We start from the raw sequence: 23,769 nt of genomic DNA on the forward strand, positions 1-23,769 counted from the left end.
ACCTTCTTGAATTCTTCTTAAATTAAGATAAGGGATTCAGTAGGGCCTTGTATCGTACCAAAGCCAGGGTATAATAGGAACATTTACAGGGTTTATTGGGTGAGAAAAGCACCTTACACCCATAGACTTGGTTAAATTAGAGGAAACAAATCCTACTAATACAAGAATTTCAGCCACAGATGAGCACATTATGAATAAATATGGGGGTGATTTCAGTCAAGTTAAATTTCAAGGCATAGAGAGTATTAAACTAGAACCACAGGGAGGAGATATTAAAAGAATCATATACCAGAGAGAGGTATTTTGGATATTTACTTTGAAAACACGGCACCCACATGGTCTCAACAATGATTGGGAAGTAACCTGCTTCTTTTAATATATGTATGCTACATCGTACTTAAACCATGTTTCATTTGTTTTGAAAGTGTTAGATCATTTATTATAATAGCTGTTGTAACTGATATGACATGTGATATGCAAATTTCGTTTTGCTAATATTTTAAAAGAATGACAATTTTAATGGACACAGGTATATAATGCATAGGATATCCTGTGACCTCACCTCTGATGAAGTACCAGAGAGGGGCATGAAACGCATCAGGTGACTACACATGTCATTAAAGGGCATGTAAAGGAAAAAAAATAAAATCTATCTCCAATATACTTTAATTAAAAAATGTGTACCGTTTTTATAAGAAACCTGACTGTATGCAGTGAAAATTCTCCCTTCATTTACTGCTGTGGATAGGAATTAACTGTTCTGCAGGGAAACAATCATACTTATGAACAGCAGGGGGAGCCCCCGCCTTACTTCCCAGCCATGCAGAACTCAAGCAGCTTTGTTTATGACGATCCCTAAGCAGCCCAGACCACACTGAGCATGTGCACAGTCTTAGTCTTGCAAAGATGTTTAACAAAGTTACAAGATGGTGACCCCCTGTGGCCAACTTTGAAAGCATAAATTATTTGTTAGATTAGGCTTATGGTGCAGTAAGTTCATGTTTATATTTAGCATACAAAATACAGCATTTCTAGCCTTATTCTATTTTAGACTTTACATGCCCTTTAAGCAGGAAGTACATCTGTAACTGATGCTTGTTTGTTAATAGTACAAAATAAAGTCTTTTTATTGATTTTAACTCCCATTTGCGGAATGCTTTTCTCACCCTCTAAACCCTGTAAATATGACATTGACTGGAATGGAGATCAGTAAGAGTAAGAGCCCCCATGCCACCCTAGTATGGATTCAGAGCTGTTTTGTGTACATGCCAAATACATGCCATATTACTTCCTAGATCTCTGGGGGTACAAATAGACAAAATGTGTGCTAAAATGATGAAATATGCCCTACCTTTTGCTAATTTTTCAAAAGTTACCCTGGAGTCTAAAGTGGTGATTATCTTTCACCCTAGTTCTTACTTTATTTCCTTTACAGCAAATAAGAATAAATGTCCTTCATTTATATTCCTATAGGACATATTATTCTACGGACTACAGAGACAGATGTCTACATTGACTTTAAGAAGCTGCTTTCACTGGACAAATATTAGAAACTAAAAAAGTACACTTGGCATTGCCCTCTGAATAACATCACAATTATAAAATTAAAGTATATAAGGAAAGCTATCGGTTTATTTTAGAATAAAACTATCCCACTTCATTTATTAAGCATCTGTATAACCACAGCTATACTTTGCATTGAACATCTCACCTACGTCGCATGTGCTTATATCTGTAATATCATCAGTCTTATAAGCTACTATATCTATCTGAATATTGCTGACAATATAACGTTTCTGTAATTTACATTAGTTTTCCATTCTTTGGGGTGGTATTAAAATAAAATATACAATATAACAAAGAACTATAATACATTCTAAAACAGAAGAAGTAGCTTTAGCTTGTAAATTCCTGATGAATAAGATCGAATCTTGAAGGGCCCAACCAATACTTTTAGTTTCTGTACGAGTTGGTTTGGATTGGACCACATTTCAACAATTAAAGGCTAAGGGGTATATTTATCAAAGAGTGAAATTAGAGGTTGCCACAGCCCTCTAGGGGCAAATTCACTAACAAAATTTCGCTAGCGCTGGCTTTGATAAATATACCCCATGGTTGTAGGATTGCAAGGTGTATAATGTGTATGAGAAACCTCAAGTGTGACAATTATTAGATGTTTTAATCATGTACACATGTAATATAATCTTAGTTGAAGAACAGCTAGAAGGCTTCACGATGATTATCAGTGATTTATATAATAATCCTCATATGGAGCCTCTTTACTTCATGCATTGCTTGGGTTCCCTCTTCGCTAGCTCAAGTCTTCCGTGCCTACTAGTTTTTGTTGCTAAAGAATAATTCTCCCTGACATATAATAATAAGATAATAATAAGTGGATTAAAGAAAATAGTGTTTGCAATGAGAAAAAAAATCTAATATAAACTGGAATCGGTACTGATTGGGCCTCCTAGAAGCAGCAACTCTTTGTTAAATAGAAGACCCCATAAAAAGGCACGTTATGCCATTATGCACGAAAAGGAAACATAAATATTTTTTGAGCTTCATATAAATATTTTATATGTAATCATTAAGAAGACTTAATACTGAAACACATATACATATGATATCTGCTAATCTATTTTTCTGTGTGCTTTTAAATATCCTAGAAAACAAAGGACCAGCAATTATTACCTGCACAGCCTACCTGCAGGGCTACACCATCCCCCAGGACTTTCTATGGAAGGGTTTTAAGAGGCAGAGATTTAATAAAAACACTAGAAGACAATTTTTAGATTCTAAACTGTAAAAGTACAAGAATATAGAGCATTACAGGTATAATTTAGTCCTGGGCCTTAGGAAGTACACTTGTTTCATCTGAAATAGTCTCACACACACAAGCTCACTTTATCAAACCATCACTTATGTCTGGCAAGTTGCCTGATGTTCCACCTCCCTCTGAACCTGGACCAACCAACTATGATCAACTTGTGTTTTGGGCTAGCTGGTTAGTATTCGTCAGCTACTGTATATAGTTTTATATTTGCATCCTTATTCTAAATTGTGCATTTTATAGTGTAAACGGTATGTTGTGTAACAAGGGTAAGTCAACAGCCTCCACCATGTCCTGCAGGAGATCTTCAACCAAGAAGCTAGAATTACCCAAATTGAGTCCAAAGCCAACCATGAACCATCAAACAAGTCCATCCATTCTTTGTCATTCACTACCAGGAAGCAGTAGGTCTGCAGTAGGGCCCAGGATAGTAGGTCAATAGTAGATTTCTGAGTAATGTTTTGTTTTAAAATCCCCACTTTGGAAGCATTTTCTTCTCTCTCTTTTTTAATAAGGAGTTTGATCATCAAGAGATGGGGAAAAGTCCAAAATGAGGCATAAGAATATCTTCTGTTAAAGAAATGCTGAGGCACAAAACAGTTGTTTCTACTAAGTTCATACATGGAATCCTTTTTCCTGTATATGCATAATCTGTAGTCGTAAAGTCTGTATGCTGGTCACTATTCTTCTCTGGTGTCCAATGAGCGTGATGCCAATTCTTCTTATGTCACTAGGGAAGAAGCCAATATGCACACGCAATTATTTCAATATAGTACAACAGATAAAATATATAGCATTTTTTTCCAATAAGATATTATAAGAGTGAACTTAGAGCGCCATTACTGAAAGTAGAATTACATCAGTAGAATTATAATGCTCAAAGTCACATTGATGGCTAATTCTATGGTACAATGTACATTGCATACCAGGATAACATGCATACGATTCATATGTGACCTGTCCACCCTCTTAAAATTGTATGCCATGCTTTGGGTAAGAAATTCCTGGCAAAATGGAGAGATGTGACCACTGATACCGGGGAAATGGACGATTCCCTCTTTTTTTGCAGTAGATGGATCAACTTTAAGGGTAAATTTATTACAATTTGATATTGTCCTTTTTTTTAGTGATTCAGGAAAATCACTGTAAAAAATTTCTGTCTAGAATATTTTTGAATTTGAGTTTTCCAAACTAAAAGTTTTGATAAATATCGAAGGAAGATCAAAATCACAATCATGAAAAAAAAAAATTGATCGAGTTTAAACAAGATTTTTTCTCACGATTGGGTTTAGTTAAAACTTGAAATTCCAAAATTAATAAATTATTATTCTAAAGTGTACAGTGCTACGCAATATGTTGGCGCTATATAAATACATGTTAATAATAATAATAATAATAATATATATAGTGAATAAAGTACCCCCTCTTGTAAAATATAAGGATATTATAAGTTACCGAGGAGTTTCATGACCATATAAAAACACGAGGCCGAAGGGATACTTAATTTATTATAATACACAAATTTCAGTGAGTCATGTGACAGAAATGACATCAGAACTCACCGTTTACAGGATATTCATGGCTTTTGTGTATTATATATATATATATATATATATATATATATATATATATATATATATATATATAAATAATAAAAGTTCTGAAAGTACCCGTACTCTTCCTCCCTCCGTAATGGGTGATCTGGTCAAATATAATGTGTATCCTTCAAGACCAGCACTCCAGAAAATTTTTCAATCAAATAATTTTATTCAAACATCTCTTGTGTCCAACATTTCGGCCCACATCGGGGCCTTTATCAAGTTGATAATTGATAAAGGCCCCATTATAATATAAATTATTTATTTTCTCTGAGGATAACAATTGTTAACTTTACAAATTAAATACTTACTCAGTTGTCATTCTTGAAACCACGTCCAGCGTTGTGAACCCAGAAGCCATAAAATGATGGGCATACTGACCCATCTTTATGGATTCAAGCCACTCACTTACTGTGACCACAAAATGGTATTCGGGTGCATCACCTGGTGATTCGGGCATTCTGCAATGGAAATTGGTGCAATTTAACAAAATGCATCATGTGGCTATGAGTAGAGATAATAAGACTCTGAAGGTCAGATATAAGTGAAAGGCTTTGATACCAGTCAGCTGACCCTAATAATAATAATCATTCTTTGTCCTTATAATTGCCCTTGTATATATTTCTACAAAACCAAATGTCCAACTCATAGGGGCCATTTAAAATGGGCTTTCCATCGTGAGTAATCTATAATGAAACCCCACAATAGTGTACTAATTTTGCAGGGTTTCATGATAAAAATATCTCAATAAATGAGCAGTGAAACGTCTTTAATAATTACTCAGCAAGTCCAGTTGTTTTATAATTACTTATATTAGATATACCATGACCTGGATGAATGAAGATCTTCAAAGTCTCAATAAATAAGTTTGCCCAAATGGACTTTTTTAAGATGAAAACTTCAGCACAAAATCCTGCGTGATTAGTAAACTCACAAAAGGTTTCATTAAAGATTTACAGAGTCCAACTATATTAAACATTGAGGGTCATTTATAAAGTTTGCGCAGCGCATATTTTTCGCAAATGGTTGAATTGCACATGTTTTTTTCTGAACCTTAATATATTGCACTGCTCTGCCCAACTTTCAGGTTTTTGCTAATTCGCATTGTAAATACATTTTTGCAAATGGCTTGCAAATGAGACGGGTGTTTGTGTGAGGGCGCCCACTGTGCCAGGTTGTTGTGCACAAAAATAGCATTGATAGTTACTTAAAATCACAATTTGTGAAACTGTTTTGTGAATATTTTCTCCGCCACGAAAGTTGTGGTTTAATTCAAACGCAGAGTGGGCACATACATTTTTGCAATTAGTGATTTTTGACATATATAAAAAGCTCTTATACACATTCGCATTGTGAAAAAAAAATTCACAATTCTCTTTGCACATGCTTATTCAGCTTTATAAATATAACCATGCGCAGGGCAAATATATTCACTGTGTGACATTTATAAATGAGCCCCATTGAATTACTGAATCTCATCTCATCTCAAAAATTTGAAATAATGAAACAGGACAGAACCTCATCATGGAGCTAAAGTTCAGTACAGTCTAATTTCAGAACTGTGGGCAACACTATGGTCCTTAGAACAGATTTTGCCCCTTTTTCTTTAGAAAAATAATGAGAGAAAAACAATTAAAGATGAAGGAAACCCTTTTGGCTCAAAACCCCTCCCCCCCGTAGGCCACCCATCCTCCTCCCCCCAGCCTACCTTCCCCCCCGGGCAAATGCCCCTAACTTGTTATTCACCCCTCCGTGCAGGTCCTCTCTTGCCGAGTTCACTGGTGCAACCTTCGTCCGAGCGCTCTTCTTCCTGTACTAATTGGCGTTTGGCGGCGCCTGCACAGTAGGAGGTATTTGCCGGTTGGCACATGCTCCCGAATTTCACGAAGTTTCTGATTTCTTTTTTGGAAACTTCGTGACTTTCGGCGCATGCGCAGTAGATCCAACCGGCAAATGCCTCCTATTGCGCATGCGCTGGCATATACAGGAAGAAGAGCGATCAGACAAAGATCGCGCCACGTGAACTCTGCAAGAGAGGACCTGCATGGAGGGGTGACTAACAAGTTAGGGGCATTTGCCCGGGGGGGGAGGTAGGCCGGGGGGAGGAGGGAGGGGGGCTTACGGGGGAGGGGTTTTGCGTCGAAAGGGTTTCCTTCTCCTTTAAAGGAAAACTATACCCCCAAAATGAATACTTAAGCAACAGATAGTTTATATCAAATTGAATGACATATTAAAGAATCTTACCAAACTGGAATATATATTTACATAAATATTGCCCTTTTACATCTCTTGCCTTGAACCACCATTTCGTGACTATCTGTGCTGCCTCAGAGATCACCTGACCAGAAATACTACAACACTAACTGTAACAGGAAGAAGTGAGGAAGCAAAAGGCAGAACTCTGTCTATTAATTGGCTCATGTGACCTTACATGTGGTTTGTAAGTGTGCACCGTGAATCTTACAATCTCAAGGGACGGCCCTTATTTTTTAAAATGGCAATTCTCTATTTATGATTACCCAATGGCACATACTACTAAAAAAGTATATTATTATGATAATGGTTCATTTACATGAAGCAGGGTTTTACACATGAGCTGTTTTACTCAGTATCTTTTAATAGAGACCTACATTGTTTGGGGGGCATAGTTTTCCTTTAATAGCTAATCTTCCAGATTTGTTGGGTATGGAAAGTTTGTTTACCATTTATTTAAAGAAGTACCAATAGAAAGAAATAATATTTTTATATACCGTAACATGAAACAGATTTTGATTTAGTGGAGGTTTGTTTTTAACAAACCCCTAGCTACTGTAGTTATTTATTCATTTTTTTTACAATCTGTTAATGACAATAAATAGAAAACAGTATCAGGCATACAGAGCGCACTTTTATTGGAGCTGCATAAAAGAGAAATATTAAGTAAAAACCCTTAACTATGTGCAAGCACTAAATACAGCCTGTGATTCTTACTGAACTTTAATATTAACAGCCTTATTCATATGAGTATAGTGTGAAGTCATTTCTGCTCTGAAAGCTAACATTACATTTGCTGTGCTAGCATTATATCTGCCAGGCTAACATTAAACGTGGCAGTGGGTGAATGGAAATGTACATTTTTACACTGACATCCACTACTGTAAAAATAGAACTGACATTCACTATACCGAGGTAAATATGTTACCAGCCAGGGAGATGAAGCTACTGGTTTCTTCCACAAAAATGAAATCAAGACAGTTTACCATTGCTTAACAGCAGTGAATATAAAAAATATATGAAATAATCAGCAGATTTCAAATTCCAGCTGGTAATCCTTTAAGATTTCTGTACACTACGGGGGTTATTTACTAAACTCTGAATGCAAAAATTCTGCAAAATTTGTGATTTTTTAAAAATAAAATCTGACTTTTAAAAAATATCACAAATTTTTCGCAATATTAAATCCCAAGGATGGAAAAGTCTGAATCAGAAAATCCTGCATCTCAGACCTGTCGAGGTTGCATATAAGTCAATGGGAGAAGTCCCAATGATTTTTTGCAAACTTTGGGAAAGTGTAATAATAAATAAGTATAAAAAAACCTGAGCGGATTTGTAGCAAAAATGTTGAGATAAAATCGGACTTTGATAAATAACCCCCTAGAACTGCTCTGCTTCCAGTTCCCCCCTTCAGTTACTCACTGTTGGCACATCTCATTAGTTACATCCCATACCCCTTACATTTAGAAGATGGAGGAAGCTGTAGAATACTAAACTTTTAAATACCTATTGGGTGTCAGAGTCTCTTTGTACTGACTGAGATCCATAACTGAGACTCGCGACATTCTGAAATAAAATTCCCTATGGCAAGCTATTGCAGCTGCTTTGGTTTTTTGGAGAATGTCTATTGCCAGTGTGGTAATTGGAAATTTTTCCAAATAAGCAAGTCAATGTTGATTTCTGTGAATCTTTGGGATCTTCAGTGAATCTTCAGCTTCAACATTTGAATCTCTAAAATAATGAGAACTCAACTACTATCTGGTTATCTAGCACCCCAATGGGGCTAATTAATCAAAATTTTTTCAAATGTTATCGCTAAGTAAAACATTTTTTGACCAGTTTGGCTATAGCAATTTATTTTTTTTCCACACTGGAACTACAGTAATTATCTGAATGCGTCCAATGGCAAGTGTTTTCATACTTCATCCACTGAAATTATGGGGAAAATGCTGAATTGTGGGAAAACATATTGCAAATTGCTTCTAAAATTGTCCACCCTGCACTTGCAGCCATAAATGATCATTATCATTTTTGAGAAGAGTACGGTGAATAAACCAGTAGAAAAGTAGGATGAAAACCATGGTTGGAAAATATCATTCAGTCCATGATACCAGGGCTGTAGTTAAATCAAAGACGATTACAAGCAGGAATTAGAGGTGAGCATGAACATCACTTTTCTAGTTTTTCTAAATTATAATATAGCAGGTCTTGTAAGCATTCAATCATAATAACCCCAATATACAGCAGAGTTAGATGCTTTAATACGGTATGATTGGCTCTACATAACAATGTTATATTACTGCAAATTGTAGCAATCAGTGCATGCTGAACAGTTCTTAGATTGCTCATATATATATATATATATATAGAGAGAGAGAGAGAGAGAGAGAGAGAGAGAGAGAGAGAGAGAGAGAGAGAGAGAGAGAGAGAGAGAGAAATGTTCTTTATTTTAACATTTTTAATGGAAAGTAAAGCATGATGCACACACAGTGTAACCTCAATTTTAAATACTTTGATTTTACACCATTTTTTTTATCCCACAGTATATAATGCATAATACATTTGCCTAATTTTATTTTTTTCTAGCTCCTGAAAAATGTGAAATGATGGTTCTACTGTATTTGCGATCAGTTTTTCTACAGTTTTTTAGAGCCATATAGCCGAACACTACGGGGCTTATTTGCTGAATACTGAATGCAAAAATCATGAAAATTTCTTGATTTTTTTTATAAAATCGGACTTTAAAAAAATCACAAATTTTTAGGAATTTATTAAACCCTGAAGATGGAAAAGTCTGAACCAGAAAATCCGGCATTTAAAGGCAGTTTACCGTCAATTCTGCAATTCAAAATATGTCACTGGCCTTACCCAAGGATATCTTCCACGAGAATGTGTAAAGCACTGGGATTGCGGATAAGTTTGTCCAGGAAGCTAACGATATCGGAAAACTTGGGCCGAATATTCCTGTCTTTTTGCCAGCAATGAAGCATTAGCTGATGGAGTGAGACCGGGCAGCCCATGGGTGCAGGAAGCCGATAGCCTTCTTCTATAGACAAAATGACCTGGTTTAAAAATTAAAGACAGGAGACAGGTATAAATTGGGTCGCCAGCTTTGTGAGTTAACAATGATATTTCTTGTCTCACTTTTTCAACTGCTAGGGCACACGATTTAAACACATGGGGTTAGCTATAATAAGAATGATGATAAAGAAGCCAAACCCACCACCACTTCCCAGAACCAATTGTTTGGTGGACCCTTTACATATTATACGAAAATTCAAATCTAGCATTCCAGACACAATGCAGAATCAGAAACACTTTGGGGCAGATTTATCGAGTGATATCGTTTTTACCTCAAATGAACTCGAATTACCTCGAATGGTACCTTATTTAAGTAAAAACTCGAACGTCTAAAATTCTAATGAATATTACCGACCTGAAAACTTGAATCGGATTTGAATGGAACTCGAAAAAACTGGAATGTCAGGAAGGCTATTAACATCTTCAAATGGATCAACGGACCTCTGCCATTGACTTTTACAAAAACTCGTCAGGTTTTATGTGCCGACCTATCGAATTTGAGTTACTTCCCGGGTATGATATATCTCAAATTTGATTTCAAGTTTAGAGTTTTAACCAAAAATTCAACTTGAAAATTTCAATTTGATTTCAAATCTCAAATTTACCATTCGAACCTTAATAAATCTGCCCCTTTATTTGAACAGTTTGAAACGCATGAAATTCTATTGCTGACTTTTTTGTCGCTGCAACTTTTTTGTAGCAAAATATTTAAGAGTCTAAGAGCCACTGTTTTGTAGCCAAATATATTAGAGTCAAGAGTGACTTTTCTCATTGTATTAAAGTCAATTGGTGTTTTTATCTTGAAGGTTTTTCTCACTCCAAATGCATTGTCAATGGGAGTTTTTTCTCACTCCATTGAAGTGAATGGGCGTTTTTTCTTGGTGAGTTTTTGTAGCGTAAAAATCCAAAGATGGCCAAATGCTGGTCAAATACTGGTCACCTGTTTGAGATATCTGATTGGTTGCTATGAATCAGGAGACCTGGTGCAAATGTTGAAGCTTTAATTTAATTGCATGCCCAAATAGTCTTGGTTCGGGTAGATCACGAGCTACACATTTGCAAAATGAAATACAAACACATACTGCGGAGATATATATATATATATATATATATATATATATATATATATATATATATATATATATATATATATATATATATATATATATATATATATATATACATATATTCCATTGAGAGCTTACATTACTACGTATGCCCATTACTAATATTTGACAATTTTATTTCATTTTTAATGTACAGAAATTTCCATTTTTCTTCCTTACAGCAAATGTCTCCCTGCTGAGAGCAAAGTTATTTATAAGCCTACAAAAGAGTAAGGATTCTAGATAATTTATGAAGCCTATGACTAATATGTTAAATTAGAACCTGGCGAGCAGCATATGAAACACATAGAGCACGTCTTAGTTGATTATGCTTTAATCAAATGCTTGAGTCGGTGTGGAATTCTTCATGCTGTGTTGCGAATAGCTAAGGCAAGAAGTTGTGGACTCCCAGATAAACGAGAGCGAGTAGGAGTGGACACAGCCAATGGCTATTTCTGGGCACGTTGTGTAGAACTTTGAGGATCAAGTATGACATTGAATTCTTGTATTCTGTTCCCCGTTTGAATGTCCCTACATAGGTGTATAGTACATAGATGTGGGCATTTGTGATTCAGATGCAATTGGGAACTTAGTTTTTAAGGAAACCAAGACAAGTGTGCTATAGAGCAATGTCACCCACCTATCTGCTAGCAGAAGAAGAGATGAAGGTGACCAAGGTGGCCATAGACGCACCAATAATATCATGCATAACAAAATTTCATACACCATTCAGTGCGTGTATGGTGAGAGACAAGCCGACTAATATCGCCAGAGGACTTGGATATCGGTCGGCTCATCGATTGGCCCAGGCAGAAAACTTTGATTGGGCGCCTTTGAAGGCACCCGAACATTGGCTGCTGTTAGTGCTGAATATTTGGGTATAATTCTATTGTTTCTACTTGTAAATCTGAAAATTCAACTCTACATGTGTGTACTGAAACAAACAATCTTTCTTGGAAAGATCTTTTCCAGGAATGACCGTACGGCCACCTTACAGACACTTCACTAGCATAACGTTTCATTGAGAAGTTGATTTCCATATTGAGGAGATGACTCTGATTGGTCTACACAAGTGAACCTTCTGGCTTCATTTAATCTACAATTCAAAGTTCACTGGGAAGCAGAAACAAGGCATGACTCTGTACCCTTTATTATTTCTAATAATACTTATGGTGCATATCTCAGTGACTTTGAGTATCAGTGATATCTGCATAGACAAGAACTGAAATGAAATGTTCTACTGAGGCCAGCATTTGACCATTTAAAAATAAGTAGAATGTCTTATTTTTATAAAAGGCACAAGGGCTTAATCACGTAGTGCACATGTGGGATTTCAGATGCAAATTTCCCTGTTTTCCACCCAAAATTCCATCATAAATGCATAGCAATGTGCTCGCTGCAACTATGCCTGATACGTCAAGACAAACAGAACTGTAGAGGCATTTTTGGGGATTGTGTAATTTCTGGTAATTTGCAGATTTTGACATTTGTACAAATCTGCTTCTTCTATTGACACAATCTACAGAAGGAGTCCTGGAATTACCACCAACTTGACAGTGGCAGTAGGTACATGCGGGCAATTCTGAAAAGGGAATGGCACATATGCACTGGAACCGAGTGCAACTGTAGGAGAGTGCACAGAGAATCTTTGGACACAAGTACTTTTGACAAATGGCATCAAACTACTTTTTTTGTTTGCCACAGTTGCGTTTGTGCAAATAAGTGCTATAGTCTAATGGGCATAGAAATTTCAAGATAAGAATTAAAAAAAAAAAAACATCAGTTTTTCTTTGAAAGTGCCTTAATTGTTGGTCATGGTCACTAAAGAGCTCCCTTTATCCAATATAGCCAACTTCAACAGACCAGTAAATGATATCTGTGATGGTTCTGGTGGGATTTGACATTGACTTTGAACAGTATCACATTACTCCCCCACAGTAAATTAGTTATTGCGGTTCAAAAAAAAAAGTATTATTTACAGTAATTCCCTATTATTACTGTCATTATTTCTATTTAGCTCCTTGAGCTAGTGGAAGCCAATAACAAACAGACCCTCATTCATATCTACTGTCAATTTATTCCATAAGGGGAAAATCTTTCCTGGCTCTAATTTGCCGACTGACTTCATTTATGCATTTCAATCTGTTGTGTGTTTTTTGAGTTGATCTGCTTGTGAGTTTTAGGGGCAGATTTACTAAGCGGCGAATATTTGGCAGCGTCCATTTCACAACCATCACAACACTTTGCCAGTTGCAAATGCGCTCAGACTACGCCAGTTCACTAATATGCGGAGTTTCATCCTGGGCGCTGACCGCTGGCGACTTTTCTGCATTTTAGTGAATTTGCAGAGTAACATCCGTTCGCCAGAGTGAAAAGCCGCATGGCGATAGAGTGTGAATGACACGGTCCCGTTCCCTAGCGAATTGGCACCCGCTAGTGAAAGCTTTAATATGATCAGGACTGCAAGTACTAAGACAGAAGAGTAGCCTCCTATCTCATTATAAGCATTATAATAATAATGCAATTTATTAATATTATTGATTGATTGATTGATATGCACACCAAGAAACAATAACTGTGGCCAAGATGAGGTCCAGGTGCTGAGCTTTACACTGAATGTAATGCCCGGTATAATAACCAAGCTTCACATTGAGAACTAATGATATCCATTGATCTTTGATGGTGATACATTAAAAACACATATTTTGTGGTTTGTTCTGTAATCAAATAAATACAATGAAACAATATTTACATGTAACAATGCCATTGACTAGTACAACTCCTAGTTCATTTACTAAGTACTGCCATTATCTCCATAACAATGTACACGCTGTGCCGCTCTCCCTTTGGAGGCATTCATGTTAGTTTTTAGCAGCAAAAAAAATATGTCTCTGATGAATAAATTGTGTAGAAATCGTTATAGATTTTTCTTCAAGCGTCTTGAACAATGCGGTGACATTCCCATTTTGGATCTGCGCTTACCCTTGGGAGACACACATAGTCTGATATTCTCTTTGTTCCATTTTCCTAGGCAATTACTTAAGTATTGTTTGAAATCCATTAGCTGTTCTTTTTCCCCCTCAGTTCTAAGGCTCCAATTAATTTATATATTCATGGCTAACAAATTGAAAAGAAGATTTTTAAGTAGTGCTCCAAATGATAAATGCACTGGGGTGAACTTTTGTATTACACAGAGGTAATGATTACCACATACATCATATTCAGAACTAGCAGAGTGCTCAACAATTCTCAGGTTAGAGTTGTACAGGGGACACTAATGGCTAATGCTTGCTCCTATGATGAGAAATCTCAGATTGGCTTTTTTTCTGCAGTTGGAGGTTAAGATGACTGGGTGTTTCACAAATGTTTGCCATCACTAGCCCCTAAATAATGAGAAATTTCAGTATATCTTGGCAGAATAGGCCAACTTATTAACATTGTTGGGCCCTTAATTGAATTTCCTGTGGGGGAGGGGAGCCCAGAATAATCTAGTTACGCCACTGGATGTGTTCCAGTCCTGTACCTAAAGCCGCTCCATCATGCTCCTTCCTGTCACTGGTTCTATGCCTGCTCTGTCCCACTCTTTTCTGTCATTGTTTCTACACCCACTACTTCCTGTCACTGGTTCTACACTCACTCTTTCCTGTTACTGGTTCTACACCTGCTCCGTCCCACTACTTCCTGTCACTGGTTCTACGCCTGCTCCACCTAGTATCTGTCTAGCCTCTTTCTGGTCTTCTGTCAAACCGTTTCCTCACCTGAAGGAATCATTCTCCATAGAAATCCCTTAAAGTCTTTATGTGAAAGTCTACTATATAATGACAATCCAAAACAAACATTCTGGAATTAGGATAAATAAGGTACAAGGTTTACTGTGATCTATATATTTTTTATGCTCTTTTATTTTTTATTTTTTGTACTGAAATATAACATTTGGTTATTTTCTTTTTTTTTCAATCTGTATAAATTTCCATATTAATATATTATCTGAGTACTGCTGTGAAATAATTTGCTGCTGAATATTTTTGTAATAAACATAATGTAAATACAGTAACTGCTACTTGAATGCAAAGAATGAATGTACGTACGTGTTGAGCATTGTAAACAAGTAAAGCATCCATAAATAGCTTTGCTATTGCATCTGTAGCCAATTCTGATGTTGAGCTAAAATCTGCAACTTTTGTGTTCACCTAATTGAGCACAAAGGGTTGGAAAGCTTTGATCTATGCAGTACCAGCATTGCTCTATGTTTGGACCATTAGGGGCAAAATTTTGCTCCCCTTAGTGCCCTTGACTTGAATCTGGAGCAATAACAAATGACCTGTTCAATTTCTTGTTACCCCTTTGTTCAGTTAAATTTCTCAGCTGTCTCTGGTTCATAATGGAAATAATTCATATTCAAAATTATGCAATAAGAACATGTAGCACATGAGCCATGACTGTGACACACAAGAGTCATAGAAGAGTGGAAGGATGATTTAGGGCAGGGGTCCCCAACCAGTGTCTCAGGAGCAACATGTTGCTCACCAACCCCTTAGATGTTGCTCCCAGTGGCTAAAAAGCAAGAGCTTATCTTTGAATTTCAGGCTTGGAGACAAGTTTTAGTTGCATAAAAATCAGATGTACTGTTAAACAGAGCTTCCTGTATCTGGTATAGGTAAATTTAAAAACAACTGGACTTGCTGAGTAATCAATGAAGACGTTTCACTACTCATCCGAGCAGCTTCTTCAGTTCAACTGACTGGTGTGGGAAATTCTCGGCATATAAACTCTTCCACTAATCCAATCACACATTCTTCAGATGTCACCTCTTTGAAGAGTTACAATGTGCCATTGTGTTTGGATTAGTGGAGGAGTTTATATGCCGAGAACTTCCCACACCAGTCGGATGAGTAGTGAAACGTCTTCATTGATTACTCAGCAAGTCTAGTTGTTTTTAGATTTACCTATACTAGATATACCATGACCTGGATGAATGAAAATCTTCATAGTCGCAGAGCCTTCTGTAGTCTGCCAGTCCACATAGAAACAACTAAATGGCCAAACACAGAACTTATTTTGCACCATGCCTGAACATTTTTCATGCTTGCGTTGCTCCCCAACTTTAATTTACGTCTGAATGTTGCTCATGGGTAAAAATGGTTGGGTACTTATATACAGAAGAATCCAAAAATTCTTTAACAAGACCTTTTTTTTTATTTTGCCATTTATAAAAATGCATTTAAATTTTCTACCCAGCTGATGTTTGTTTTAAAAGAAATGAAAAAGTTTTTATCACTAAGTAATATTTAAATGATAACGTGTGCTCTTAATGCACAGTTTGAATCATGAGTTGGTTTAACAAGCAATACTCAGGAGGTAATGGATTAATTTAATAATAATAATATTAATAATATCAACAGAGCTTTGTGAAGTAGTCTGGGCCGATGTTGTTCTCCAGATGACAGAAAAAGGTCCCACTGACATATAGCAGCTATCTTGAATGTTTCAAGGAACAAGACAACACACAAACCAAGTCATTATTTATCTAAAGTCATACCAGTGACACCTAAAATATATACATCATCAATAGACCAGTCTATCAAGCTTACTCCAGGACCAAAGTCAGTTCAATAAAGAACATTCTTTTTGAAATAAATGGTACAGTCAAGTACAGCCAGTTATAGTAACCAAAAATTAACACATAAGGACAGAGCTGAAGCAGATTTGTTTTTTAAACCGTGATAAATATCAGTGCATGGATACTGGCAGAAAACATTATTTTAAAAGAGATTTATCCCACAGCATGAAATGAGATGGAAGGCACTGGTCTACAATACTTACGTCCTGGTTTGACATCTCCCAGTAGGGTCTTTCTCCATATGACATCACTTCCCACATAACAATGCCATAACTCCAGGCATCACTGGCAGAAGAAAATTTACGGAATGCTATTGCTTCTGGAGCGGTCCACCGTATGGGAATCTTGCCACCCTGAAAATAAAATCACAGAGCATTTTAAAAAGGGGCAATCCAGCAACAACCTTAAAGGGGAACTAAAGCTTAATTAAAGAAGTAGGGAGTTATGTTTTGGGCTTCTATACCAGCATAGGGCAACCACAGCCCTTTAGCAGTAGAGATCTGTGCCTCCAAAGATGCCCCAGTAGCTCTCCATCTTATTTTTTGCTGATTAACTGCACATGATCTGTGCTGCTGTCACTTACCTGAGCTTAGGGGCTGATGCACAATTTACTGTATATACATAATATAAATGTTCACAATATAAGGCTGATTCAGAATATTGGTACTCACAGCTCAGAAACCAGTACAATAAGCATCAGAACTAAAAATCAACCGTCTAGCATCAAATTATATGACAATCAAACTTAATTTTCTGTTGCACAAAGCCCACTGAGCATGTGCGTGTCGCAGACACTCCTTAAAGAATCCAAGATGGGAAACTCCTGTGACAACTTGGAAGACCTAGATCATTACTACTATAGAGTTGCTCAACCTTTAGGCAGGTTCAGTAATATCAGTCTATAAAATATGGCATTCCTTTTTAGGGTTTAGTTCTCCTTTAAGGAAGGCATATAGAGGCCAACTGTGGAATTACTTCAGAAAAGACCTTCATGACCGAATAGTCAGATTATTCAATTTAGTCGATTCATGGGGGGCTATGACTTTTCTCACTTCCAAGTCTCCCAAAGCCCCATCCACACTCCAAATTCCATATTTACAGCCTGTGATTGAATGGAATAACACAACAGGCTGTTGGAATAGCCATATTTGCTCAGCAGTAAGGCCCAACCAAACCTGTACATGGATTATGAATTATACTATAACCTTTATTAAACCAAATTTTATATATTTTTTTTTATATATTTCTGAATATACATTTATTTTAAGTTAAATCTGGGCCTTTACAGCTCCCTAGATATTGGTAGAAAAAACAAACTGATCTCAAATGAGGATGTTACGAGGCCTCAGTCTAAAACTCATGTCCCACTGTAGCTATTATGCTAATATGTAATTGTAATAAATTCCCAGGAATACGTTCTGCTTCAAATTGACTGGAAAACATGTCCAAAATATGCAAAGTGGCCTCTTGCCATTTAAAAGATTTATAAATGATAGGAGCGCAGAAGAGAATTCATCAAATCTGTCATTTCTCTATTGAACAAAACCTGTCCCAGTAACACGACTATACATGTATTTTTTTCATACAGAGCTGCACTGTGCTCTTCCCAGCCTTTAAAACTATAATGAGCTGAAAGCATCGCTCTAACACCCCATCTTTCTGCCCTATGCTATAAGGCAATGCTGAATTAATTCTGAATGAAGTTTAATGATAAATTCCACAAGGAAGTCAAGGTTCCTTCTTAATGAGGATACAAGTATCTTATGCCTTGGGTTATAGCTTGGAATGGTTTGTAATGGGCCATCATTAGGCCCTTTAAATGATATGTCAAAAGCTGAACTGTCCTTGTTGTTGTATCTAACATGAATTCTTTTAAATAGATAATGCAGTTTTTAGGAGTAAAAATGTGATTTTAATAATTTTTATTTATTGATATTATTATTCTAAAATTATATAACACTAACATATTCTGAAGCAGATTACAGAGGTTATACATCACTGATTTCAGTCCCTGTCCCAGTGGATCTTAAAATCGAAGGTTCCTATCACATTCTCACACACTATGATCAATAACTAGTGATGGGTGAATTTATTTGCCAGGCCCGAATTTGCGGCGAATTCCCGAGACTCGCCGCTGGCGAATAAATTTGCAAAACTACAATTTTTTTGGACGCCGTCGTAATTTCACCAAAAACGGACGCTGGCGTTCAACAAACCGGGCGTCGGCTTCAAAAAACGGACGCCTGCGTCAAACAGGAAAAATTCACGAATTTTTCGGCGAAGCAAAAGGCCCCAAATTCACCCAGCACTATCAATAACCTGCTTGTATGTTATTGGAGTGTGAGTACACCAAGGAAACCCTGCAGGAATTGCAGCTGATTACTTCCTTGCACAGCATAAACAATTCTCTCCAGAATGGTGGAAACATTTTCCTTTGCACCATATAATGTATTTACTGTATTAAATATATAATATATATATAATAATATATAATATTATAATTATAATTTAATTATAATATATAATTATATTATAATTATATAACATATAATGTATATAATGTATTTTCTGTACGAACATCAGCGTATTTTAATGACTGTTTAGAAAGGCTAAGCCTCCCCAATAGTGATGGGCGAATTTATTCGCCAGGCGCAAATTCGCAGCGAATTTGCGTGTTTTGCCGCCAGCGAATAAATTCGTGAAACGCCCGCGAAAATTCGCTGCAAAAATTCGCCGGCGTCAAAATTTTTTTTCGAAAGAACTGACGCCAACACCAAAAATGGGCGCCGGCGTCGAAAAAACAGGCGCCGTCATCAAAAACGGGCGCCGGCATCAAAAACGAGATGCCGGCGCCGCTTCGCGAATTTTTTGCCGTTTCGCGAATTTCGCAAATTTTTCGGCGAAGCGAAACGGCGCAAATTCGCCCATCACTACTCCCCAAACCAAGACCAATACTTCTCTGCAAACAGGATGAAGGAATTATAGATAAAACTGGCTCTACATTCATTCTACCATGTGTTCTTGGTTTATTATATATGAAACTGTATTCTGACATGCATTCCAGGGGTATTACACACAGAACTGCCACTGCAGTTAATTTGCTGTGTTGTGTTCTTTCACAAAAGATGTACATGAAATTGTTCCATTATTTAAACTACTGTGTTCTGGGGAAATTATACTGTATTATCCTGAAGAATTTCTTGATATTGGGTTGAATTCATCCGACCCTTGACTTTTACAAGGGCCCCAGTCCCTGAACTAGCCACACAGCCCTACAACATGATGGAACCTCCAGCAAATTTGACAGCAGGTAGCAGGTGTTTTTCTTGGAATGCAGTGTTCTTCTACCGTCATGCAAACCGCTTTTTGTTATGACTAAATAACTGAATTTTGTCACATCAGTCCGAAGCACTTTTTTCCAAAATGACTGTGTCTTTCCTAAATAAGCTTTTGCATACAACAAGCGACTTTGTGGCGTAAGTGCAGAAAGGGCTTCTTTCTCATCACCCTGCCATACAGATGTTCTTTGTGCAAATTGCGCTGAATTGTACAACGATGTACAGATACACCATCTGCAGCAAGATGTTTTTGCAGGTCTTTGGAGCTGATCTTTGGCTTGTCTGTAACCATTCTCACAATCCTACGCATATGGCGCTCCTGTATTTTTCTTGGCCTGCCAGACCTGGGTTTTACAGCAACTGTGCCTGTGGCCTTCCATTTCCTGATTACATTCTTTAAAGTTGAAACTGACAGTTTAAACCTCTGAGATAGCTTTTTGTAGCCTTCCCCTAAACCATGACACTGAACAATCTTTGTTTTCAGATCTTTTAAAAGTTGCTTTGAGGATCCCATGCTGTCACTCTTCAGAGGAGAGTCAAACAGAAGCATAACTTACAAATGGCCACCTTAAATACCTATGAAGTTCAAGGCTTAACGAGCTAATCCCAATTTGGTGTTGCCAGTTATCAGTATTGAGCAGTTACATGCATTCAATTTAGCAAAATTACAAGGGTACCCAAAATTTTGCACAGACAGTTTTTCACATTTGATTTAATTTCATACAACTGAATACTGCTTCACTAAAAATATTTGTTCAGAAAACACCCCAGTACTCAGATGTTCCTTAGACATACCACTGTTATCTTTTTTATTGAGAGTAAATTATTATGCAGGCTGAGAGGGGTTCCCAAACTAGTCACTATATTTATCCTGCTAGGTGGTCTGGGATGTATGAAAGACACTGTATTTATCTTGTTTTGTGTGCTGGGGTATTATATTGTATGTATTGTTATTACATGAAGCCGGGACTACATTTATTATGCAAAGTGTTTGAGGAAGTATTTTACTTGATATTGCCATTGCATTTATCCTGCTGTGTGTTCTGGGGTATTATACCTGGAATTGGCCCTGGGATACTGTGAATAAATTCATGTATAAATTGCCTTTAATTGGCCTCCCCAAACACAAAAATACTCCCCGCTTATTCTTCATCTATGAGTACTGTATGTATTAATATAGCTTTCATAGAAACAGCACAACTTTTGGCCAGACTCAGACTAGTCAGAAGAATGCTTGGTTTGGCCAGGCAATAGCCCCGCCCCAGGGCACTTAGTCATGGGCACGAAATACAAAGGGCCAATGGAGATGCTAATCTTTTTTTTAAATTACTTTACAGTAAATAATATTGGTTATGCTACTTTTTTGGTGTCCCTTGTGGATTTTATTTTGAGTGCCTGGATGCTCATAGTGTTTGGCCAGGCAATTACCTCTGAATCAGAAAGAAAAATAGCTGTTTTAGTTTGAATTATGTCTTTTTAATAACATTTTATTCACTGACTGGATATGCTTGTCTAGAGAATTCTATTTGTATGAAATATCTGCAGAATTGTTTTTTTTTTAAGCCAGACAAAGTTGATGCCCATCTGTTGGGTGGAATTATTTTGCTAAGCAGATTCCCAGCTGCTCACAAAAAACATACAAATGATAAAATAGCAATCAACACTAGAATAATATTCTACCATTTACAAAAACTCTGGGGGCTGCTAGCATTGTGGGAGAAACTATAAATTCTAAAATACAAGTCTAGTGATCTTAGCTTCCTCAATAAATGTATTTTGTACCGGTTCCTTTATTGCTACTCCTTTACTTGATGTTTCTATACTGTAAATAGTAATATATAATATGGCCCCATTTACTTCTTGCCTTAATAATATTTTTTTCCCCATTTTGCCAGCGATACTAGCGATGAGTGAATTAATTTGCCCGCTAAGGATTCGCTACGAAATTCCGAAATTTGCTATGTCCAAATTTTTTCGTGAAACTGCGGCAAAAATTTGCCATGAAAAAACACCCATGAAAAGAAACGCCCATTGACTTTAATGCATTAGGACAAAAATGTCACCCATTGACATTATTGCATTTGGAGAAAAAAAGTCACCATAATAAAAACACCTATTAACTTTAATGCAAAAAAGTCCCTATAAGAAAAAACACCCATTGACTTTAATGTATTAGGAAAATAAAGTTGGCATAAGAAAAAATGGCATTGACTTTAATGCATTACGAAAAAAAAGTTGGCATAAGAAAAAAACGCCCATTGACTTTAATGCATTTGGAGCGAAAAAAATTGTCTCGCGCGTAAAAATTGTCACACGTAAGAAACACCCATTGACTTCAATGCATTTCGTCATCTTGCGTTTTTTTTCAGTTTTGTGAATTTTTCGGCGAAGTCACTCATCACTAAGCAATACACTTTTTGGATTTGTCGTATACCTCTCTACTAAATCTTTGCCAACCTGATTACATTTACACATTGTACATTTATACATTGTATATTTATACATGTTACATTTGTAACCTTGTTTGTAAATATTAATGACGTCCCGCCTCATTTTCACAATTGTTATGCGTTATTTGTTTCTTATGGAGCTCTTCTTCATAGCTTCCCTTTGATTGATTTTATAATAATCCTAGCATCTTAAATAGCGATGGGCAAATTTCTCCCGTTTCGCCAGAAAATGTGTGAATTTCCCGCAAAATTCACGTAACGGCAAAAAATTTTCGGAAAAATCATGAAATTGGAAGGATTCACAAAAAAATCTTGAAATTCAAACATTTTCACGAAAAATCTTGAAAATCGGAAATTGACGCCTCGAATTTTCTCGGGAGATTCCCAAATCTATTTGCGGGCATCGAAACGCGGAAATTCGCCCCAAATTTGTGCCAGGCAAATTTATTCGCCCATCACTAATCTTCGGAGGGGAAATTTAAGATATATACAGTATATATTGGTATGACAAAGGAAAGGAATACATCATCATCATGGAAAATGACTATACTAAATGGCTGGGTATTTATTATAGCTCCTACCCTGGAAGGTTAGACAGTAAAGATGAACAATTGGGCAGATGAGTGCCATATCCTTTTAAGTCTGCCAATGGCCATGTGACTATGGGGCAATGGGAGAACAGGCATGGGAATAAAGTGTAATTTATGGTGCGGACTCAGCAATTAAGCAATTCAATCTGAACAACAAGTAATATGTTGAATACATTTCTACAACTGCTGACATATAAACACATCTACAATGAGCTGAGGAGGCTGCAGTCAGAATTAGTCATGCTGGCATCCAATTTTGCTTCTACCTCCAGAAATAAAATAGTGATCATTTACACAAATGTGGTAAAGAAGGAGTCCAGAACAGGTGATTTTTTTTTTGGGAAAGCATTGCCCTTGTTGATGTTGTTAATAAACTTAGGATGAATTTTGGACTGCCCCGATCTCACTTTTTTCTTTTGTTTTGTTGGCAAGAGAACTCCATCATTGCTGGGGCGTTCCACCTTGAACTCATTCTGCCATTTTCACTCTAATAAGGCAGACACAAATCACTTCTGGTAACAAGCAACATAGTGGTTTCATTTATAAGGCCCTTGTTTAAACTCCTGTCTTCAACTTGCCATAAATATAATAAGGTATAAAAATGGACACCAGTCATATATGAAGGTCATTGCTAGTTACTGGATCAGCATAACATTATCGGGGTTAAATAATAAAAGGCACTACATTTGCCCAGGGTCAGTAACGCATAGCAACCAATCAGCAGGTCGCATTTACTCGTCACCTTTTTAAATGCAAGAATCTTATTGGTTGTCATTGGTTACTGCTCCTGGGCAAACTTAGTGCCATAAGGGGTAAGGATACTTATACCAGTACAGTTGGCTTATGCTTTTAGACTTCCTAAAAGAAAAAACATCCATCCAAACTTTCTGGAACCCATTTATT

At 36.7% G+C, this 23,769-nt stretch overlaps 1 protein-coding gene across 2 annotated transcripts in view; it reads right to left on the bottom strand.

Annotated features, from left to right (window-relative positions):
- Positions 1 to 996: 996 nt before the first annotated feature.
- LOC108707429 (ephrin type-A receptor 6) overlaps positions 997 to 23,769 on the bottom strand; it is a 431,367-nt gene continuing 408,594 nt past the window's right edge. For both annotated transcript variants that reach the window (XM_041581591.1, XM_041581590.1), the window contains 4 exons: positions 16,692 to 16,841; positions 9,550 to 9,743; positions 4,740 to 4,889; positions 997 to 3,560 (listed from right to left, as the gene is read on the bottom strand). In XM_041581591.1, the coding sequence (XP_041437525.1) occupies positions 3,446 to 3,560; positions 4,740 to 4,889; positions 9,550 to 9,743; positions 16,692 to 16,841 (609 nt within the window). In that variant the 3' untranslated portion in view covers positions 997 to 3,445. The remainder of the gene's footprint in view (positions 3,561 to 4,739; positions 4,890 to 9,549; positions 9,744 to 16,691; positions 16,842 to 23,769) is intronic.

This window comes from Xenopus laevis, chromosome 2L (genome assembly GCF_017654675.1).
Source record: "Xenopus laevis strain J_2021 chromosome 2L, Xenopus_laevis_v10.1, whole genome shotgun sequence".
NCBI classification, from domain to species: domain Eukaryota; kingdom Metazoa; phylum Chordata; class Amphibia; order Anura; family Pipidae; genus Xenopus; species Xenopus laevis.